Source organism: Pleurodeles waltl, chromosome 1_2 (genome assembly GCF_031143425.1).
Source record: "Pleurodeles waltl isolate 20211129_DDA chromosome 1_2, aPleWal1.hap1.20221129, whole genome shotgun sequence".
Lineage (NCBI taxonomy): Eukaryota > Metazoa > Chordata > Amphibia > Caudata > Salamandridae > Pleurodeles > Pleurodeles waltl.
In genome coordinates this window covers 475,488,860-475,508,323 of record NC_090437.1, presented here as the reverse complement: position 1 = coordinate 475,508,323, position 19,464 = coordinate 475,488,860, and the positions used below count along the sequence as shown (strand labels likewise).

At 41.9% G+C, this 19,464-nt stretch overlaps 1 protein-coding gene across 1 annotated transcript in view; it reads left to right on the top strand.

Moving 5' to 3' along the window:
• The window catches only part of CLGN (calmegin), a 317,529-nt gene that overhangs the window by 256,629 nt on the left and 41,436 nt on the right, over positions 1–19,464 (top strand). Inside the window, exon 12 of the mRNA XM_069241043.1 lies at positions 5,280–5,396. Within this exon, the coding sequence (XP_069097144.1) occupies positions 5,280–5,396 (117 nt within the window). The remainder of the gene's footprint in view (positions 1–5,279; positions 5,397–19,464) is intronic.

Genomic DNA, 19,464 nt, shown 5'->3' with positions numbered 1-19,464 from the left:
TACTGGAGTTCTGTAAACAGGCCTTTAAATCATGTTCTTATTTTTTCACATTTCCTGTGCATTAAAAGACAGAGGCCAAAAGTCAGACCTTGTCTTCCAGGGAGCTTGGTGTTTAGTTTTCTTCCTCTGATTTCAGAATGAGAGGATTTATGTGACAATTACACTGGCAACTGGGGGAATTCTTGAGGAAGGCTGTACAATGTTATTTGTTTTCTAGCACACAACAAAATTTAAATGTCTGTAAATGAACTGTGTAGATAGTTCAGAATATATCAGATTTAGAAAAGCACAAATAAAGCATATTTTTGCTAATTCAGAAGTGTTTTTGTATTTTAGTATGATCAAAACAAATCAATACACTAGGTGATGACATTTCCACACATTATCGCTTGTGCGCTGTACACGTTTATCAATAATGCTATATATCTGTGCAAATGTATTGCCCATTTCAATTGAAGATGTGTTGTTTGTAATGGCAGTGTGCTACCACACTATGCAAATTCAACTCTACTCCACTCCACTCTACTCTGCACAACTCCACACTGTTCCATTCCACTACACACTGCATCAATGCACTCTACTCTGCACCACTGCACTCTACACCACTTCACTCTTGCCCCCTACTCTACACCCCTCTTCCCTATGCCAATGGACTCTACCCTCACACTACTCTACTATGCAGTACTGCACTCATCAACACTGCACTCTATACAATTCCACTCTATGCCATTCTACTCTGCAACACTGTACTCTGTGCTACTGCCCTGTACGCGAATGCACTCTACTCAGTGCCACTCCACTCTACACCAGCGTACTCTATGCCAATCCACTTTATGCCACTCTAGCCTATTCTGCACTGTAGGCCACTCTACTCTATGCCACTTTACTCTACCGTGTGCCACTCTGCCCTATCCTGAAACAATCTACTCTGTCACTGCACTCAGTCCACTCAGCGCCACTACACTCTAGGCCACCCTACACTTCGCCACTCCACTCTACCCTGCACCACTGCACTCTACTATGCATCACAGCTGCACTCTATGCCACTGTACTTTACACCACTCTATGCCACTGCACTCTACTCCACTCTACTTTCCACCTCTGCACCCTACCCTGCACCACTCAACTCTACCCTGAACCGCTCCACTCTATGCCACTTCAATCTATTCTATTCCACTGTACTCTACACCACTGAACTCTAACCTGCATCCCTTTACTCTGTGCCATTGCACTCTATGCCACTCTACATCATTGCACTCTTTGCCAATACACTCTACATCCCTTTACTCAAAACCAATCCGGTCTACACCACTGCACTCAACGTTATTCTACTCTGCACCACTATACTTTGTGCTTCTTCACTCTAGGCCACTCTACTCCACTCTGTTGTGCTCTACTCCATTAAATTCTACTCCACTCCACTTTACTCCACTGTATTCTGTGACACACTATTTCAGTCCACACCACTCCACTTTATGCTACTCTAATCTGAAACTCTATGCCGCTCGACTATGCGCCACTGTACTCCACTCTATGCTGTTCCACTCTCCTACAGTACTCCACTCTATAGCACTCCACTGTCTGACAATCCACTCCCCTCTATGCCACTCTACTCTACACCAATGTACTCCACTCCACTTTGTCCAACTGACTAAGCCATGTAGAAAGCAACATTGCAAATGGCCTGGACTTATTAAAGAACTTGCCGATAGGGACTTTGAAGTAATTTGCCCAAGGCAATGGTACAAGGTATTCAAAGACAGTTGATATACAACCCGTGCCAACATCCACCATTTTAAGGCAACCCCAGGCCGATATGGCCACCAAGGAGGTATGCCCAGGCACGGTATCTCGGCCCACTAGTTTAAATAAGAGCTTGAGTACTCCCGGTAGAGAAAACATGACCCATTCACCCTTGAATACACTAATTTCACCAATTGATTTTTTACATCTTCCTCCTGCTGCAACACCTTATGTAGTGATCTTGGCTAATGTTCCCACTCTACCTGATCATAACAGGGAAACATGGACTGCATTGAGAAACAAGTCCCTGACCTGGATTGAATCCAGAATGGAAACTGGCATGGTCGCCCCCTCTTTGAAGATATAAAGATGGTTGGCAAGAGTCAGAAATAATTACTGGGATATTGTGTGGTGCTTTCTTTTAAATCCCCAAGCTTGGTAGAAAGAATTCTGTGAAAAGTTGGTGCTGGGCAAGTATCTTTATACAACACCTTGTTATTCCAGCTAGAATATTTCTATCAAACAAATGTAGCACAAGACTCGCCTAGATCCCGGTCACAGTTATTAACTGGGGAAAGGAACGTTATTAATAGCACTATACCTACTTATAATAGATATCAAACTCTGTCATCCTTAGAAGGCCTGGAATGACTGAGTAGTGATAAGTCAGGGATTCGTAACAAGAAAGTAACTAGGATGAGTATGCATGGTAGGAAGGGTACTTGAAAGGCGGGCCAAGGGTGAAGTTGGTTGCCCCTGTATTGTATTCACCCCCGTATATGATGAGACAAAGTTGGCCACTTTCAAAACTCACGCAGAGAGATTAGCAATAACTGAATCGGGTTTTTTATACTGGAATGTGGCAGGACTCTGAAATAAGATTAACAACACAGAGTGGGTGGAATTCAAAGGAGATTTTTGTTGTTTGTGTCTAGAGGAGACTTGGCTCCTGAACCCCATACATAATAATGGATTCAGAACTTAACACACAACCCGCTATTGCTTCTAGACATGGTAGGCCAAAGGGGGGCTATGTACATACATCTCAAACAAGCTTCCCTTAACCAAAATAGATATGATAACTTGCAATCCATGTTACCAAATAATTGTCTGTAATACACGAACAAAGATCCAGCTAGTAATTATTTATTTTTATAACAATGCATCTTTGTGTGAGGCCCCTCGCTTCATAATATGGCTGGGAAACGACTTTGAGAATGTCTACGGCAGAACTAGGAGAGAGGCGATTGTCTTTTGGGGTGGTGATGTTAACATTCATTTATGTAACACACCTGCGTAAAAAGTTTGCGGTCTAGCTGAAGGGGGCAATTGGCACAGTCCCACTTTATACATAACCAATATGGCAACGCTATGAATGAATTAATGCAGAAATTTGACTTGTCATTTAAATGAAATGTATGCTAGTAACCCACAATTAAAACCCACCTTCAATGGCAGAGGTGCTTGTACTGTAATAGATTTCATCTTAATGTCTAATCATTTTTCCCACAGTGTGTGTAGCCATCAAATACATGATAAAGCGATAAGCCAGGGTTCTGCAAAGTCAGTCCTGGAGAGCCGGGTACATGGCAGATTTTTAGCACATCCACATTTAGAAAATTGTAGATTTCTGAAAACATATTTTTTCTAAATGTGGATATGCTAAAAAACTGGCATGGACCCGGCTCTCCAGGACCGACTTTGCAGAACCCTGCGATAAGCAATCATTACCCCCAGAGTTTACAGCTCTCTTTATTTCCAGGTAAGTGGTGTCAGAAGGAAACCCCCAAGTTGGTTAATAACATTGAACTGGCATCTCGAAATGGGTATTCTTTACGTTGGTCACAGATCGAACCACAAGACTTCTTGAAACAGCTAATTAACGATCATACTGAAAATTTTAGGATATGTCTTGAGAATGACGCAGATCCATTGAAGCGTATCAGGGCCTTTACCGCGATTACGCAAGGGGTAAAAGAGGGTCTCAGTCTGACCAGGGGACGCTCTGGGCATCCCAAAAAGGAAGGATGGTTTGGTTTGGCATGTACGAAGGCCCACAAAAGGCTTAAGGCGGACTTAAGTAAACTACTTATATGTAAGGATGAGGTCCGTGCACTTAGGCGAGAGTAAAAAAGGGCAGTAAAAAAAGAGAGAAAAACCCTGGGAACTGTTGCATGAAGCATGTCTCAAAAATGACTACACATCATTTTGGAAGGTAGTTAATTCACTACCGCCGGGGGAGATGGAATCCACCAGAATGATGATTGCCATAATGGAGGGAGAGTCGGTTGACCACTTCTCTGACATTTATACTTCTTCCACTACTAAACTGGAAATAGATCAGCAGGCTCCCCCAGTGTATGTAACCAACTGTATAGATAATTCTACTTTTATCACACACCCTTTCAGTTTGGAGGAAGTTGTCGGGCCAATAACACAAGTAAAAGTGGGAAAGCCCTAGGCCCGGATGGAGTCCCAGTGGATGTGTATAAGACCAACATCCCACAATAGGGCCTTTGTTGACCTTGCCCTTGAGGGCATGTTGCACTTTAGGACTTATATCAACTTGGGCAGAATGTATTATTGTTTTTATATTTAAAAATGGTGACCGCCTAAATCCCGCTTGCTACAGACCCATTTCGCTCCTTGACTCATTATCTAAAATACCTATATATATATATATAAATATATATATATATATATATATATATATATATATATATATATATATATATATATATATATATATATATATATTCCACTCTAAGCAAAACCCTCTACACCATTCCACTCCGTTTTCTATACTGCTCCATGAGATTCTATGCTACTCCACTCTACTCCACTCTGACACTCTGCTCCTTCCATGACACTTCACAACACTCCATGACCCTCTACTTCACACCACACCATTCTATACAACTTTACATCACTCCATAACACTCCACTGTACTTCACTTTACGACATTCCACTTCACACCACTCTTCTTTACTCCACTAACTTTTAGCCATGCTGAACAGCAGTCACACTGGTGTACAACATGACTTAAACATGTTGGCACAGCCAATAACTTGCATAGGCAAGACATATTGGCTCTTTGCCAAAGCTTGTTTACTCTGGGCCGCATTTGACTTACCTAGCACACCAAGAAATTACTGGAATATATATTTTATGCGTTTGGCCTCAGAACGTCGTTTAATTTAAACGTATGTATTTGTAGTTAATTTATTTATAAATTACTGTGTTAGATCTTCCTCCCTCGAGTCCTTGGGGGAATAGTTCGCTCGACTAAAGTCTGGGCTACAAAGTATCCCCTACCTCAGGGAATAGTACACTCACCTCCAGTGGCTGAGTAACATCTAATGTATGTGCCCAAATTACTATCGTTCTGAATTTCTTCTAGTAATAAACGTCAACCCATAAAGCGCATTTAGTCCTCCTAAATCTATTTGAATAAATAATCAAACGTGATCGTCAGGTTGTATGTGATGATGCAACGTGAACTTCCATTAAACTGAGGGTGCGTGTTTTTTCACAGCCTGGCATTTTAAGTCAGTTGGTGACTGCTGCATTGGAGAACCCGTGGCTTTGGACTATTTTCTTGACAGCAGCAGCGCCCATCGGGTTCTTGGCTTTCTATTTTTGGCGACGAAAGGTAATGTAAAAGTTTGCTTTCCTTCCATTGTATCCTCTATAACCTGTATGCTGCAAGTGGTTTGCGTGACCGTACTGCCCTCTAGCGGTAGAAAACTAAAACATTGCTTGCTTGTTTTCTTGATTGATAATTCGGAGTATTGATGACACCGGTATGTAAATATATGTTCTGATTCATCCTGAAAATGCAGTTGAAGAATTAGAGTAAAGTTGGTTATGATTTTCTGTATAGTATTGTGTCTAGCCACGCCCACCGAAAATATTTTATGTAACAAGAGCTCCCTCAAAACTAAACGGACTGATGTAAAGGAGAGTTGTAACGGTGCTTATGGTGTTGTCAACCTTTATGATCCTCCGTCACCCTCTTCTGAGGGTAGTGGAAGATCGGTTTTATTTATGGCTTCTTCGGTCTGTTATTCTGCAGATAAACGCAAGAACTAAACAGTGAAAGGGAAAAGCAAGGGAGAGGTGTAGAGAGGAGCAAAGTAAACAAGACTGAGAAGGAGAAATTATCAGAATGGGAGAAAATCACTGTAAAGAGAAGGGTGTAAAAAGAAGGTAAGAAAGAAAAACCTAAGGCAGGTAGGCATGAAGGAAAGACAACTGAGTAGATAAATAGGAGAGAAAGGCGATAGGAAGGGTGAAAGGATGCTTAGAAGAGTGGAAAAGGAAAACGAGGAAGAGGGAGGGAAGAAATGAAATAGTGGAAGGATGGTTGGACGGGTGAAAGGAAACATGGAAAAGTGAAAGTATGGATGAATGGATGTAATGCTGGACACAATGTTGAGAGGATTGGTGGGTGCAAGACTGGAATAGTGAAAGAAAAGATGGATGGAAGGGTGAAAGGGGGGGTAGATGGATAGTAGGCTAAAACAATGGTTAGAGAGGTGGACAGAAGGAAAGATGGAAGCCGGAAGGGAACTCTTCTGGGCGCTGCTCGCTCGCCAATGCCATGAGAGTTGTGGATCAAAGTGGAGGGTGTTTTACCTTTCTGTCTACTCCCTGTCAGCCTAGCACTGAACACCCATGCAGGTGACGTCCTGATCATGTGCATACAGGTATGTATCCCAACATTGGGTTACTTTTCCCATGAACAGATATCCGAGTAGTAATTCCAGAATGGCAGACGCACCCAGTGGGATTGCTGCTGCAGAGTTTTACTACCAGGGTGACCAAGGCTTCCCCCAAGATAGGTGATGAACAACTCCCGCCAGGGTAAAATGCTGTGGGCCTTCTTTCATCAGTGAGGCAGCTACGACCTTCGCCAGAGTGATAGAGTGGATATTCTTCGTAGTCTGCCAGAGTAATACTTTAATGGCCTTTTATACTGACAATAATTAGACAGAAACAATTAAATCTATCTAAGCTCAGCCTGCTCTGCCTAAGTAATAGGTTTAGATTATTGACATCAATTATGACCTGCTGCAAGACCATGCGCTACAATGGTTGCGATTTAAAGGAGGGCTATACGGTGGGAAATAATGGTTTCATTTATATAAGGTGCCAGTTACAAGGCTTACAATGCTTACATAAAATAAATATATATAGTCCGAAGTTAAATATGCATTTTTATTTTTTAGCTAATGAAAAAGCTTCCTTAGGAAAGGGAATTGCTTTTTTTACTCCCCAAAAAATCATTTTCTCCAACTTCCAGAAGTAAGAAGTATAACACTCTCACTTCAACACCATATCTGGATCCCTAATCCTCCAGATAAACATCAACCCAGCAAAATACCTGGGCCGAAAAGTATTGTTTTTTTTACCAATCTTACTCCAGTACTCAATGGTTTATCTGTACTTTCGTAAAGGTGAGCGACAGAAAGTACCAGTGTTCGGAAGGGAGACTGGACAAGCAAAGGGTAACAGAGGAAAACATGCAGACAAAACAGCCAACTGCACCAATACAATGAAGTCCATAAGCCACCATTATATGGGAGGCTGAAATACTTAATTGTATAAGAACTCACCATTACTGTATTTAATGTTGCGAGGAATGCACTGAGTAATCTTCATTACTCTGATTTGACTTCTTCTCACTACCTATATTATGGTATCCAAAATACCAACATTGATAACATGCTGCACAGACTGTAGCCTAAGAGGCTGGAACCCAAATGCTCAATCCCCTGCCAAAGTCTTAGAGATGTCTCTTCTCCCCTACCACTGCCGTAGGGGCAGTCAAAAGTGAGGACAGGGGCACCTACTTTTTTGATGAAATGAAGAGCCTCCCTAGGGCGTTAATCTGCACCTTCAAAACCATCCTATTGAAAGATGCACAAAATAGAACAGTTTGATAGGGAGTCAGCCTCTTGGCTGAAGTAATAACCAGTGAAAAGAAGTGTTTCATTGTGAGGAATTTAAGTACCATCTGAGGTCATGGCTCAAAAGTAGTTTTATGTGGTCCAAAAAGGCTTACGTAGATCTCAGGAAGGAGTTTATTTACAGGGAGGAAAACCTTTAATTAACTGGCCCCCCAATTCATCCATCTTTATCAGATGCCCAGGAGTCCCTGAATGCACTAATGTCTGCCAATTGTATCCAAATGGGGGTGACTGAAACCTCTAAATGAAAGCCGTCTTGCAGGAACTGTAAAGTTCACTAAGGCTCACAACCGCAGATTTTCAAGTGGTCACTCAGACTTTTAAACAAGAACCAATTCAGATAAGAGATCTAGCCATTGTGATTTCCTCTAATGCTTAACTGTGACAAAATAATCACCTCAGCGCAAAATATTTGGTAAGTGGGTGCCACTAGAGCTGCTACCAACACTGTGTCGGCTCTGCCATCTGCTACCACTGGCACCACTAATACCGTTCCCTGCCGACACCAGCACCACGGCCAATGCAATCATGATGCTCACTTTCATTTGCAATCACTTCTGACAAAGTCAGTTTTGCAACTAGCCGGTCCTGAGGTATAGACCTCCTGGACCGGCGTTAGTGGGGTGCGGCCAGTGCGGCCGCAATGGTCACTGACCAACAGGGAGCACTGTGTTTAGTAATAACTTGCAAATTAAAAGTACCTGATGCGGAGTTCCTTGTGTGGCCAGGTTTAAGGCAGCAGTAAAAATGTCAAGAAAGAACTCTTGTGTTTAATGTTCGTGCTAAAGAGAGAGAGAGATCCGAGTTTTATCTAGTAGTGGTGTCGATTCACCATATAGTAGCACAGAGGGTTAATATGCAAAGAACAGATCTGTATTTTATGTGGATAGCTGAATGACTTCGTAAAGCCAGCCTTTACCAGCGCTTTAACTCAAATGAAATGTAAGTGAGAAAGGGACTATGGAGAGATGAGAGGTACTTTTCTGGGGGGTAGTGAGGGAATCCAAAGAGGAGGTTATTGGGGGAAGTGGAGGGTGCCAAAAAAGATTGTCTCACCGGGCACCACCAGCGCTAAAGCTGGCCCTGTAGACATTAAAGAGAGCACCAACAGCTTTTTATTTCCCCAGACTTTAGGTTTTGATAAACACTGTATCTAGTTGAATAAATCCTCATGCGGTTTGGCCTTTTTATACATTTTGGAGTTAAGTGAAGAAAAGTACTGTGGTTGAATGCCAAAAAGCGACGCAAGGTGTATATAAAAGAGAATGTGACATTAAGAAAGAGACTAATTTACAGCTCCATCTCACCCACATAGTGGCACATGGTGAAACTAAATGGAATATTTAATTGTAAAGTAACATCACAAAGGGTGATATAATATCTACAAGTGGATCACTTTAATCAATCAATCAATATTTATAGAGCACAACTTATCACCCAGGGGTTCTCAAGGTGTTAGCTGGGGGGCGCGGGTCAGTAGAAGAGCCAGGTCTTGAGGTCCTTCCTGAACTGAGGCAGTGAGGGGGACTGCCTGAGGTGGAGAGGCATTGTGTTCCAGGTCTGTGCAGCGATGTAGGAGAAGGATCGTCCTCAAGCTGTTTTCTTCTGGATCCTTGGCATGATGACGAGGGCCAGTTGAGCAGAGCAGACTTGCCTGGAGGGTGTATAGAAGGAGAGGCGGTGGTTGAGGTAGGCAGGTCCAATGTTGCGAAGGGCTTTGTACATGTGTGTCAGAAGTTTGAAAGTGATGTGTTTGTTGATGGGGAGCCAGTGTAGGTCTTACAGGTGGGCAGAGATACGGCTGTGGTGGGGGATGTCGAGGATCAGTCTTGCCGCAGTGTTCTGTATTTTCTGGAGTCTTGTTTGGAGTTTCTTGTTGATTCCAGCATAGATTGTGCTTGCCGTAGTCAAGTTTACATTTGACCAGCTCCTGGGTGACTGTTCTTCTTGTGCCAATTGGGATCCACTTGAAGATTTTCTCGGAACAGTCAGAGAGTGTGGAAGCATGAGGATGCGATGGCGCTGACTTCACGGGCCATGGACAGTGACAAGTCGAGAATGATGCTGAGGTTTTGTGCATGGTCGGTAGGAGATGGGACAGTTCTGAGGGCACTGGGCCACCAGGAGTCATCCCAAGCGATAGTGGTGGGGCCCAGGATGAGGATCTCTGTCTTGTCCGAGTTGAGCTTGAGGCAGCTGTCTCTCATCCAGTCGGCGACTGCCTTCATTCCATAGTGAAAGTTCTTTTTTGCTGTTGATGGTTCTTCAGTCAGGGAGAGAATGAACTGTGTGTTGTTGGTGTATGATACGATGTTGAACTTGTGGTGTCTGATGATCTCGGCGAGCGAGGTTATGTAGACATTGAAGAGGGTGGGGCTCACAGAGGAACTGTGTAGATATGGTTTTACTTGTACTTCTGCATTGCAAATCTAGGGCCCCTATTTAGAGTTTGCCAGGCAGGATACCATGTCATAAATGTGGCTGTTGTTCTGTTCTCCATATTACAAGTGCATTATAAGTAGGGTTTTACGTTTTTAGTTTTAGGCAAATACCGGTGGTGAAAAAAAACTCAGGCACAGATAGCAAGCTTTCCAGTGAAAATTAAAAATAACTTCTACCAATACGTGGCAGCAGAGCATGACTTCAGTGAAGTGATGCTTACCTACTTAACAGTAACGACCTCTAAGCTATTAATTTTGCAATTATTTTAAATAAATGTACTTCGTCAATACATACACAGCTATAAATATCTCCTGTTGAGTTACTGATTTAACTACAGTAGTACTGTGGTATAAAATATTGGCAGCATGAAAACGAGTCAGTCCTAAATTTTAAAAGATTCAAGTCATCAAAGCATGCCAATGTACATTATAAGATTGTCAATTTCTTTTTCTCAAACTTGTACAGCTTTTTCACTGCATTAAATCTAGGCAGAACAACTGTCATTAATGTACTCCAGCCTTTGTGTTCAGAAGGCAGAAAAGGTCTTTTCAGTCTTCTTTCTGTTTTTTAAAGCCACAGTGTGCCAATAGGAAACATTATAAATAGTATGGTGGCTGACAGTGTTGGAGAGAGTACGAAGCAATAAAAAAATCCACTCTTTTCCATGGTAAATGAATACGTAAACACAATGCAATTTCCTCACTTAGACTTTGCAAAGTCGTAGCAGCGCTAAACATTATTAGCTAGTCTTCTTTGTCCGCATGTCATGCTGCTGCAGAAATTCCCTGTGCAGCTGCTGTCCCACCCTCCGTTCTACAGAGCATGCGCTTTATGCAAATGAGACTCCTTTCTTTCTCTGCACAGTGGATCACCGCATTATCCTTTTTTATTTTCCTAGATGCCGGTTTGATCCTCTTTTCAGCATTATTCTCTACTTGTAGACCAGGGTACTAAACCATGACCCTGCTTGACCTTCTTTCCCCATGGTGGAGCCAGACCTTACCCTTTCATTGTTTTACTCATGCATGCCCAGGCAAAACACAAGAGAGAACCGCAATAAGTTTTCAGTACATTTTAAAAATAATTGTAGTATTGCATAGAGAGAATGAGCCGCTATAATTAGGCAGATGGAACAAATCAAAGTAACCAACATTATGATCATGTTAAAGAGAATGAATAATCCATCCATGATAAATGATTTCTAGAGACTCCTGCCCAACACTAAGCCTAGAGTGAGAGCATAGTGTGTGTACCTTCTTAACCCAATGTAAGAGATAGTCTTAGCACCCATAACTGAGCAACTGGATCAGGAATCAGCCTGTAGTATAAATGGCAATCCTTTCTGGAAACTGGGAGATTAGCGCCAGCAGAGCTGCATATTGAACAGCATTCATCCAGGATGGTCGTGGCTGGAGCGCCCCTCTGCCCCTTCCAGGTCAGTGCATCATTTATCTAATAAAATCCACACTGTTTTAGAGGCACATCCCTGATTCAATGCTATGTCTAGATGTTAAAAGCACTTCCCAAACGGGCAACGCAAACACTAAGATATTGTGTAGTGTGTCCCCAGCCTTGAACAGAATGTACTGATTATATTTCGAGAAAGAGCTAACTAAAACAAGCAACTCATACAATATATTGCTAGTATAACATAATGCAAGCAACAAAGTGTGTAAGAGGTCACTGCTAAAAGTGATGCAACTAAAATGTGTAAAATATAAGACAAAGCTAAAACAGGGAACCAATGTGGGTCCAAGAGGGCCTTCCTACTCCCTCCCCTTGGCCATGAAAAGACAGATTCTAAATAGAACTGTTATTAAAGAAATAAAACTTTCACTCCAACAAACAAAGCAAACAAGCCATTAATATATGGCAATTAAAACATTAAAGCCAAACTCCTTTTTAACTGTAGTCTTTTCTCAAACTGAATCCCCAACCTTTGGAATCCAGCTGGAGAGTGCTGGTTTTATCTTCACTCCTTCAGTTCCAGAACATATGCTTGAATGCTCATGCTGGAAGTCTTGAAGTCCTTGTAAGACAATCAAATGTTCTTTTATGTCAAAAGGTGTATCTGCCTCAACTTCGCCGGGACCATCTAGGGCATTGCATCTGAATGCTGAACAGGACCTCGTAAGGGGTCCAGACACCCAAAGATTATCTAGGTAGATTTTTTAATGCTCTCTGGACTCCATACAGGTAATGAGTACAATTTCGACCTGAACCTAATATTCCAGCTGTTAAGGATTGCCTTAAGCCTTGGTTTTCCTCTCCACAATCAAATTTCCTTCAGGATGATATGAGGAGGAGAAAGACACAGCTGCACCTAGGGCTCAATGGAGCCCTAGTCCGGGTGGAATGTAGCTACTGCATATGTCCCGTTAAAGACTTGCAAATATTTAATAAAAGTGCAAGTGTCAGCCAATCATTGTAGCCACTCCCAGAGGAATCTGAAACAAGAATCTACAGCAAGTAGAATGTATTTGAATGCACCATCTGAATTTAGGGGACTGCAATAATCTGGAAACATGCATTTGAGTGGTTTGTTGGAGACTAAGAGGGGTGTCTGAGGTGTGTGTGCAATGGTGGAGCTTTTAATTTGTTGGTAAGTGGCACAGATAAGGATATACTATTTTTCTTCTTGTACAGACCATGCCACCAATAACGTTTTTTGCAGAAGGGAGACTGTGGCCACCACACCAGCATGGGCAGATGCTATACCCTCATGTACTGATTTAATTAATTCTAGTCTGTGGTCTTTGTTGGGCATCACACAATCACCCACCCTTGGAATGGTAGCGAAAGGACGCTTTGGGCACTTAAGTGGTAGGAATTTTGTTCTGGAAATGCTTTTGGTAAAGGGGTGCCGTTGCCTAAAGCATCAACGGCAGCCACTATTTCTTCATCTTCCCTCATATGAGAATGAGTAATTGCAGCTGCTATAGCAATTTTAACTTCATATTTGGCTGCTTCATCAGACAGTGAATTCACCTACCAACACGCTGATGATTCAATATATGAATTACATGAGCTTGTGACAGACTGTGTTTAAGTTCTGCCACTTTTCCCTAAATCACTTTATGCTTTATAGTATTCCCTTTTGAGTCTCTGAATCCGTTTAGGTGCCAATAATGCAAGTTTTAATTAAAGGACAGTAACACTAATCACACACTATAAGAGAGGGAAATTCTGGATCTATTTGTTCTGGTGCCAGAATCAGAGCTTTTCTTTCCACCAGGTGTGCAGTGCAATCCCCTATGGATGGCATGAAAGTTTGTTGAGGATGGAACTATCCCTCATTATTCCATATATAGCTACGCAAGGTTCAAAATATTGATGGTTAGTGCCTATAGCAGGCTGAGGTGAATCATCAGTATATATTATATATTTATACTGTTCAAGAGGCAATAGATTAGTGGGCATGGGGTATTCTGGTTCATATTGGAGAAATTCTTGAGTTTGCAAAGTGGGGTCAAAAACATAATCTACATCAGTAGTCATCAGAGAAATGGCCCATTGTATCCATCTAGGATGTAAGGCTTTTGCATTCTGGCCTTTTTGACAGTCCTTAAGGCTGGAACGGGAGTAACAACAATTATGTGTTTCTCTTGAGCCAGTGGTCTTTCCCTTATGACAGCCATTTGAACTACAGTCAGTGTTTTGTCAGTGGATGCAAAATGCATTTCTGCATTAGAGCATTAGAATATAGATGCTATTTATATTCAATTGGCACTGTGTCAGCTTGATTAAATGTGATATATGTGAAACCAATGGCGCCTGGTATTATACAGATGACTAAAATTGTTTTGTTGACACACGTATGTAAGCATCATTCTGCAAGCATGTCAGTCTGTAATGATCTGAGAATTTGTGTATGTTCTGGTGTCCAATGTGTACTTGACAAGTCCAGACAAATTAAATCATATGAGGGTTTGACGCGTTATGCATAGTGCGGTATGTATGTTCTACCAAAATTGAAGAATCCTAATAAGGACTGTAGTTTATAAATAGTGTTTGGTGGTTTTAATAGGGCACACCTCTCTAGGAAGTGTGGTGCCAGGCTCTTTCCCTCATTTGATAATTCATACCCTAAAAATAGGAAACTAAGAAAAGCAATCTTAGTTTTTTTTAATTGATTTTGTAGCCATCTCCAGCAAATCCCATAACAATGTGATCTACCCCAGCTAGGTGTGTGTTTAAGACATCATCCGTGAGATATAAATCATCAGCATAGGATAATGCTTCTGGATCAATATCATGCAATATTGATGTTACACAGGCTGCAGACAATCCTGGACTGTTCTTATACCCTTGAGGGAGACTACAAAAATGGTGGTAAGAGGCGAGCATGGAAAAAGCAGTTAGATCCCTATTTTCAGATGATATATTTTGCTAGAAAAATCCATTGGAAATATCCAGGGTTGTTTTGTATTTTTTGGACAATATAATTCATTAAAGCTGTACAGTGTGAATTTTGTATTGCAAACGTGCGTGTATGACTGTTTAGGTGTCTGTAATCTAAGACTATTCAATAGGAGTGATCTGGCTTAGCTATCAGAAACAAGAGGTTATTCATGGGAGAGTTTCAGGGTTTAGTTACTCCCTGGTACTCGAGTTGTGAGAGAATCTCTCTCACTGGAGCATTCACTTCATGTTTAATTGGGTATTGTGATTCATTTGCAGGTTGGACCTTATGGATATAATGTGATAAGCTGATTCTTTCCCCCAGCCTAAATGGTCACAGTATAATGCCAGGGCTTGTGCAAGAGCCTACCCTGCAGCATATTTTTGTTTTATTTCTTCAAGAACAAGGACCGAGAAAGAAGGTAGTATTAAGTCTTCCCCTTGTGGAAGTGTTCTAACAAATTTCGGTGGCCACTCTCTTCCAGCCAAGAGAATGTCATAGCTAAGTGTTACATTTTCCCAGAACATTATTTTATTGTGCGCAGTATGTCACCCTCAATCTGTATGTTTAATTTGTACAGTCTGTTTGGAGGGGCAACACACTAATCTGGCGTTTTGACTTCTATATAGTCGTTCGTTGTTTTTGCATTCAGAAACTCTGGAAGATTCTGGTGAAGTATTGGGACCTCTGCCACGGTGGGTACTTTACCCATAATGGCATTAATAGTTGCTGGGTTAATCCGAGGTATAACCAATTGTGTTTGGGCAGCTTGAACAGCCTGTGTCTGTGGTGGGGGTGCTGTTATGGTGTGTTTAACAAACTGAGTTAAACATCTCTATAGTCTAACTAGATTATTATATAAAGGGCAGAGTTCTACCACAGCTAGTTGCTGTATGTTGGGATATGGTGTACACCTACCTACAACTGGCCACGTGGCCCTGTCATTACTGAGGGGCCCTAATCTAATGTTTTCTAAATCATTTGGTAGGGTGACTTGGAACCAGTTTTGATGTTCCTGGAATATTACTGTTTTTCAAAGTCATAATATGCTCTGTATTGGCCTGGTAGGTTTGCCTCATTGTATGTGTGGAATGTGTTTGTGTTCGCATTGACTGCAGGAAAAGCCTCAACCATGAAGTTAACACCTCCACCCCCATTAGGAAGGCAATGTAGACTTAAATGTGCTGTAACAACATGCCTGCAGTTTGCAGGAATAATAATTGGATTCACCATTTAAATATGTGAAATTGAGAGAGGTAACTTCTAAGGTGGGGTATCCTTTAAAAGGTTCAAGCTTGAACAACCTACAGACATATATAGGTGCTTTCTGTAATACTGAGGAGGATTTAATCTCTAACACCATGGATATCTCTATTTAAAGGTGACTAGGGTACCTTGGGCACATACAAGAAAACTACTCAGGAGACCCGTTAAACAAGTACCTGACCTATGAACTTTGGCCGCCATGTTATATGGTTCCTACTAAGATAATAGGACTGCATATTAAGATTACATTACTTCAGAATGTGGGGGGCTGAGTTTGTCCACACCTTCAGGAGGTATCAGCCTCACCCGAACACCTAATCTTACCAGGGTGGATGGTGATTATGGCAACCTCAACATGACATTATGATTCCCAAGGAAGTTGTGGAAACAGATTTTAACCTTTTGTTGTGTTACTCATGCATGCACAGGCTCAGGAATTAGCCTGTAGTATAGATGGCAATTCCTTCTGGAAACTGGTAGATTAGCGTCATCAGAGCTGCATGTTGAACACAGCCTCTGTCCCACCCAAGAACATCGTGGCTGGAGTGCCCCTCTGCCCCTTCCAGGTCAGTGCATCATTTACACAATAAAAGCCACTCTGTGTTAGAGGCACAGCTCTGATGCAATGCTATGTCTATATGTTGGAAGCTGTCTCTGAACGGGCAACTCAAGCACTAGGATATCATGTATTGTGTTCCTAGCCTTGAACAGAATGTGCTAATTACATGTTGAGAAAAGGCTAACTAAAACAAGCAACTTATACAATATAGTCCTACAATATTATAATGCAATCAAAGTGTGTAAAATGTCACTGCTAAATCTGATGCAGCTAAAACGTATAAAATATAAAACAAATATAAAACGGGAAACCAACGTGGGTCCAAGAGGGCCTCACTACAATGTTTGTCCCAACACTGGTACCAGCTCTTACCCTCCACGTCTTAAGAAACCCAATCTCAACCTTTATGCTCTGCATGGGTTATCAGAATTCATTCATATTCACAAGGGGAAGAGAAAGAAACAGTAGAATTATGCTTATCCTCCCTAATTGCTACACTTTGAAACACAAGAGGTGCGTGGGTTTGATTCCACAGGCTCAGTTCCTGGTCTCTCAGCGCATCACACATATGTGAAGATATTGGGAGAAGACACCTCAGCCGCAAGTCTTTATGGCATGCCTTATCATGTGTTTTCTCCTCATACAGGTAGGTGAATACCACTCTGATACACTCAATCTTTGGAGGGCGTTTAATATATATTTTTTCTGACTAGAAGCAGGGATCTAGGTGTTTAAAAATGTCTTACGGTATACCCCTAAAAAAATTCTATTTTATTTAAGAGTAACCTCGGCATAGTAAACAGAATTCTGAAATGGGGTAGTTACTGGATGCAATGTTTTATTCATCCACTTTGATTTTGCCTACATGTTTTACACATTTGTTGTACCTAATATGCTCATTGGCCTTCTTAAGGGCTAGGGAGATCCCTAATGCAAGAAATGTGGTTACTGGTTGGGTTGGACTGGGGTGGAAGCCTTAGTCAAGCAGCAACCAAAATCCTTGCCAGGGTGAGGCACAATCCAACCATAAATTAATCTCTGCTCAATCCTCTGATTGCTTTCCACATACCAGACAGGCTTAATTCATAGGCAATGTGGAAAGTACTTGTGCAGTAATAAAGAAACACCACACAAAAAGGATCCCATGCCAGAAAACTAGAGTAATCTTTAAGAAATAAAACAAGATCAAATCAATAAAAATCCAATCAGTAGAACCAGAGATATGCAAATGTAAATGCCTTAATGAGAATAGTGCAAAAAGTACAAAGTGACAACTGTGTATATCTGTCACACTGGACCAGGACAAAGTCACACGTTCAAGCCGACCACGATGAAGTGTAGGCCGTCAACAGGGACCCAGGTAGGCACACTCAACAGAGTACCCTCAAGCCTGGTTGGCAGAGCATTGCTAGGGTCAACATTGAAGATGTGTTGTGCAGGCGAAGCAATGCATTGGTTCCAAGATGTGGCTGGGCTGCAATGCGAGGCCCTGCATCCCTTCGACAAGGGTTTGTGATGCGAAGTCCAGCATTGAGAATGCATCAATAAGTTGAGGTGAGATGTTGGTTCCGAGGAGCTGTAAGGCTGCGATGCAGAGTCTAGCATCGTCGTTGAGTCTGCCATCAATGAGGGATACAAGGCCTTGTGTTGAGGATGCACAGAAGCAGTTCCAGTGAAGTAGAGGGCTGAAGTGTGATGCGGGTCATTACAACGGGGAAGACCCACTCAGCGGCACCAATAAATCAATTCTGCTCAGGATTGCGCAGCAGAAGAGATGTGTGGGTTCAATTGGATCCACAGAGGCTGGCAGGGCACCTTAGGCCCACTTCCAAGGGTCCAGGACTAGGTGGAGCACCACATAGTGCGGTAGACTCACAGATGACAGAATCTAGGTGCTGTAAAGTACACCCAGTCATGTGACCCAGAGACAGGCTGCAGGAGCCAAACAGCTAAGGCTAGGAAAGGCAACTTTATAAAAGTAGCATTTACAAAATAGTAATTTAAAATCTGACTTCACCATTCTTTAGGATTTCTCATTACAATATCAAAGATACCAAACATGAAAAAGTTACCTGTTCCTATTTGGATGTTACAGCTTATTAAATGTAATAAGGTAACTCCAATATTATCCTATGGGAGAGGTAGGCCTTGCATTAGTGAAAAACAAATTTAAGAGATGTTAACCACCAGGATATGTAAAACTTAACAGTTCTTGTCCTATCTTTTAAATACATTGCTCCGGGCTCTCCAGGTCCTACTCCAGGGGTGACTTATATGTATTAAAAAAGGGGGTTTGGGCCTGGTAAAAAGTTTATTTTGCGAGGTCTAAATGGAAGTTTAAAACTGAATACACAGGCTGTAATGGCAGACCTGGGACATGTTTATGGTGCTACTTAGGTGGGTGGCGAATAAGCTTTGCAGGCACACTAGTAGCGTTTAATTTACAGGCCCTGGGCAAAGGTAGTGCCACTTTACTAGGGACTTACAAGTAAATTGATTATGTCAGTTGGGGAGAAGCCAATTCTACCATGTTTTAAGGAGAGAACACAAGCACTTTAGCATTGGCTAGCAGTGGTATGGTGTGTGGAATTCTAAAGCCAGCAAAAACAAAGTCAGCAAACAGGAGGTCTGAGGGCAAAAGGTTAGGGGGAACACCATGCCAAGAATGCCTGGTCTAACACCTACTTGTTTTGCCTTCATTATCATGCAAATCAAGAGTAGCAAAATAAGGCTCTCATACCTGCTCTTATGGTGGGGAAGTGGCCCACATACTGATCCCTTGATGAATGTGTTACTACAGGGAAGTGCTCCCCTTGTCCTTCTCATATTCCGAAAGTGATATAAACCCCAAGTTAGGGTAAATGTATTCTAAAAAAAAATGGGTATGAGATAAGCTTGATTGAGTGAGTGAAGGCATTTGATTGCTTAGGATTCCACACAGTTGAAAACCTTTCCTTGACCCTCATACAGAGAAAACAAAGAACCCACACTAGCTGTGCTACAAACCACTTTTACATAGAATGAGGCAGCAGAGTTGTTAAAGAGCCCTCTGAGGTCTACAAAGCTAAGGCTATCAGTT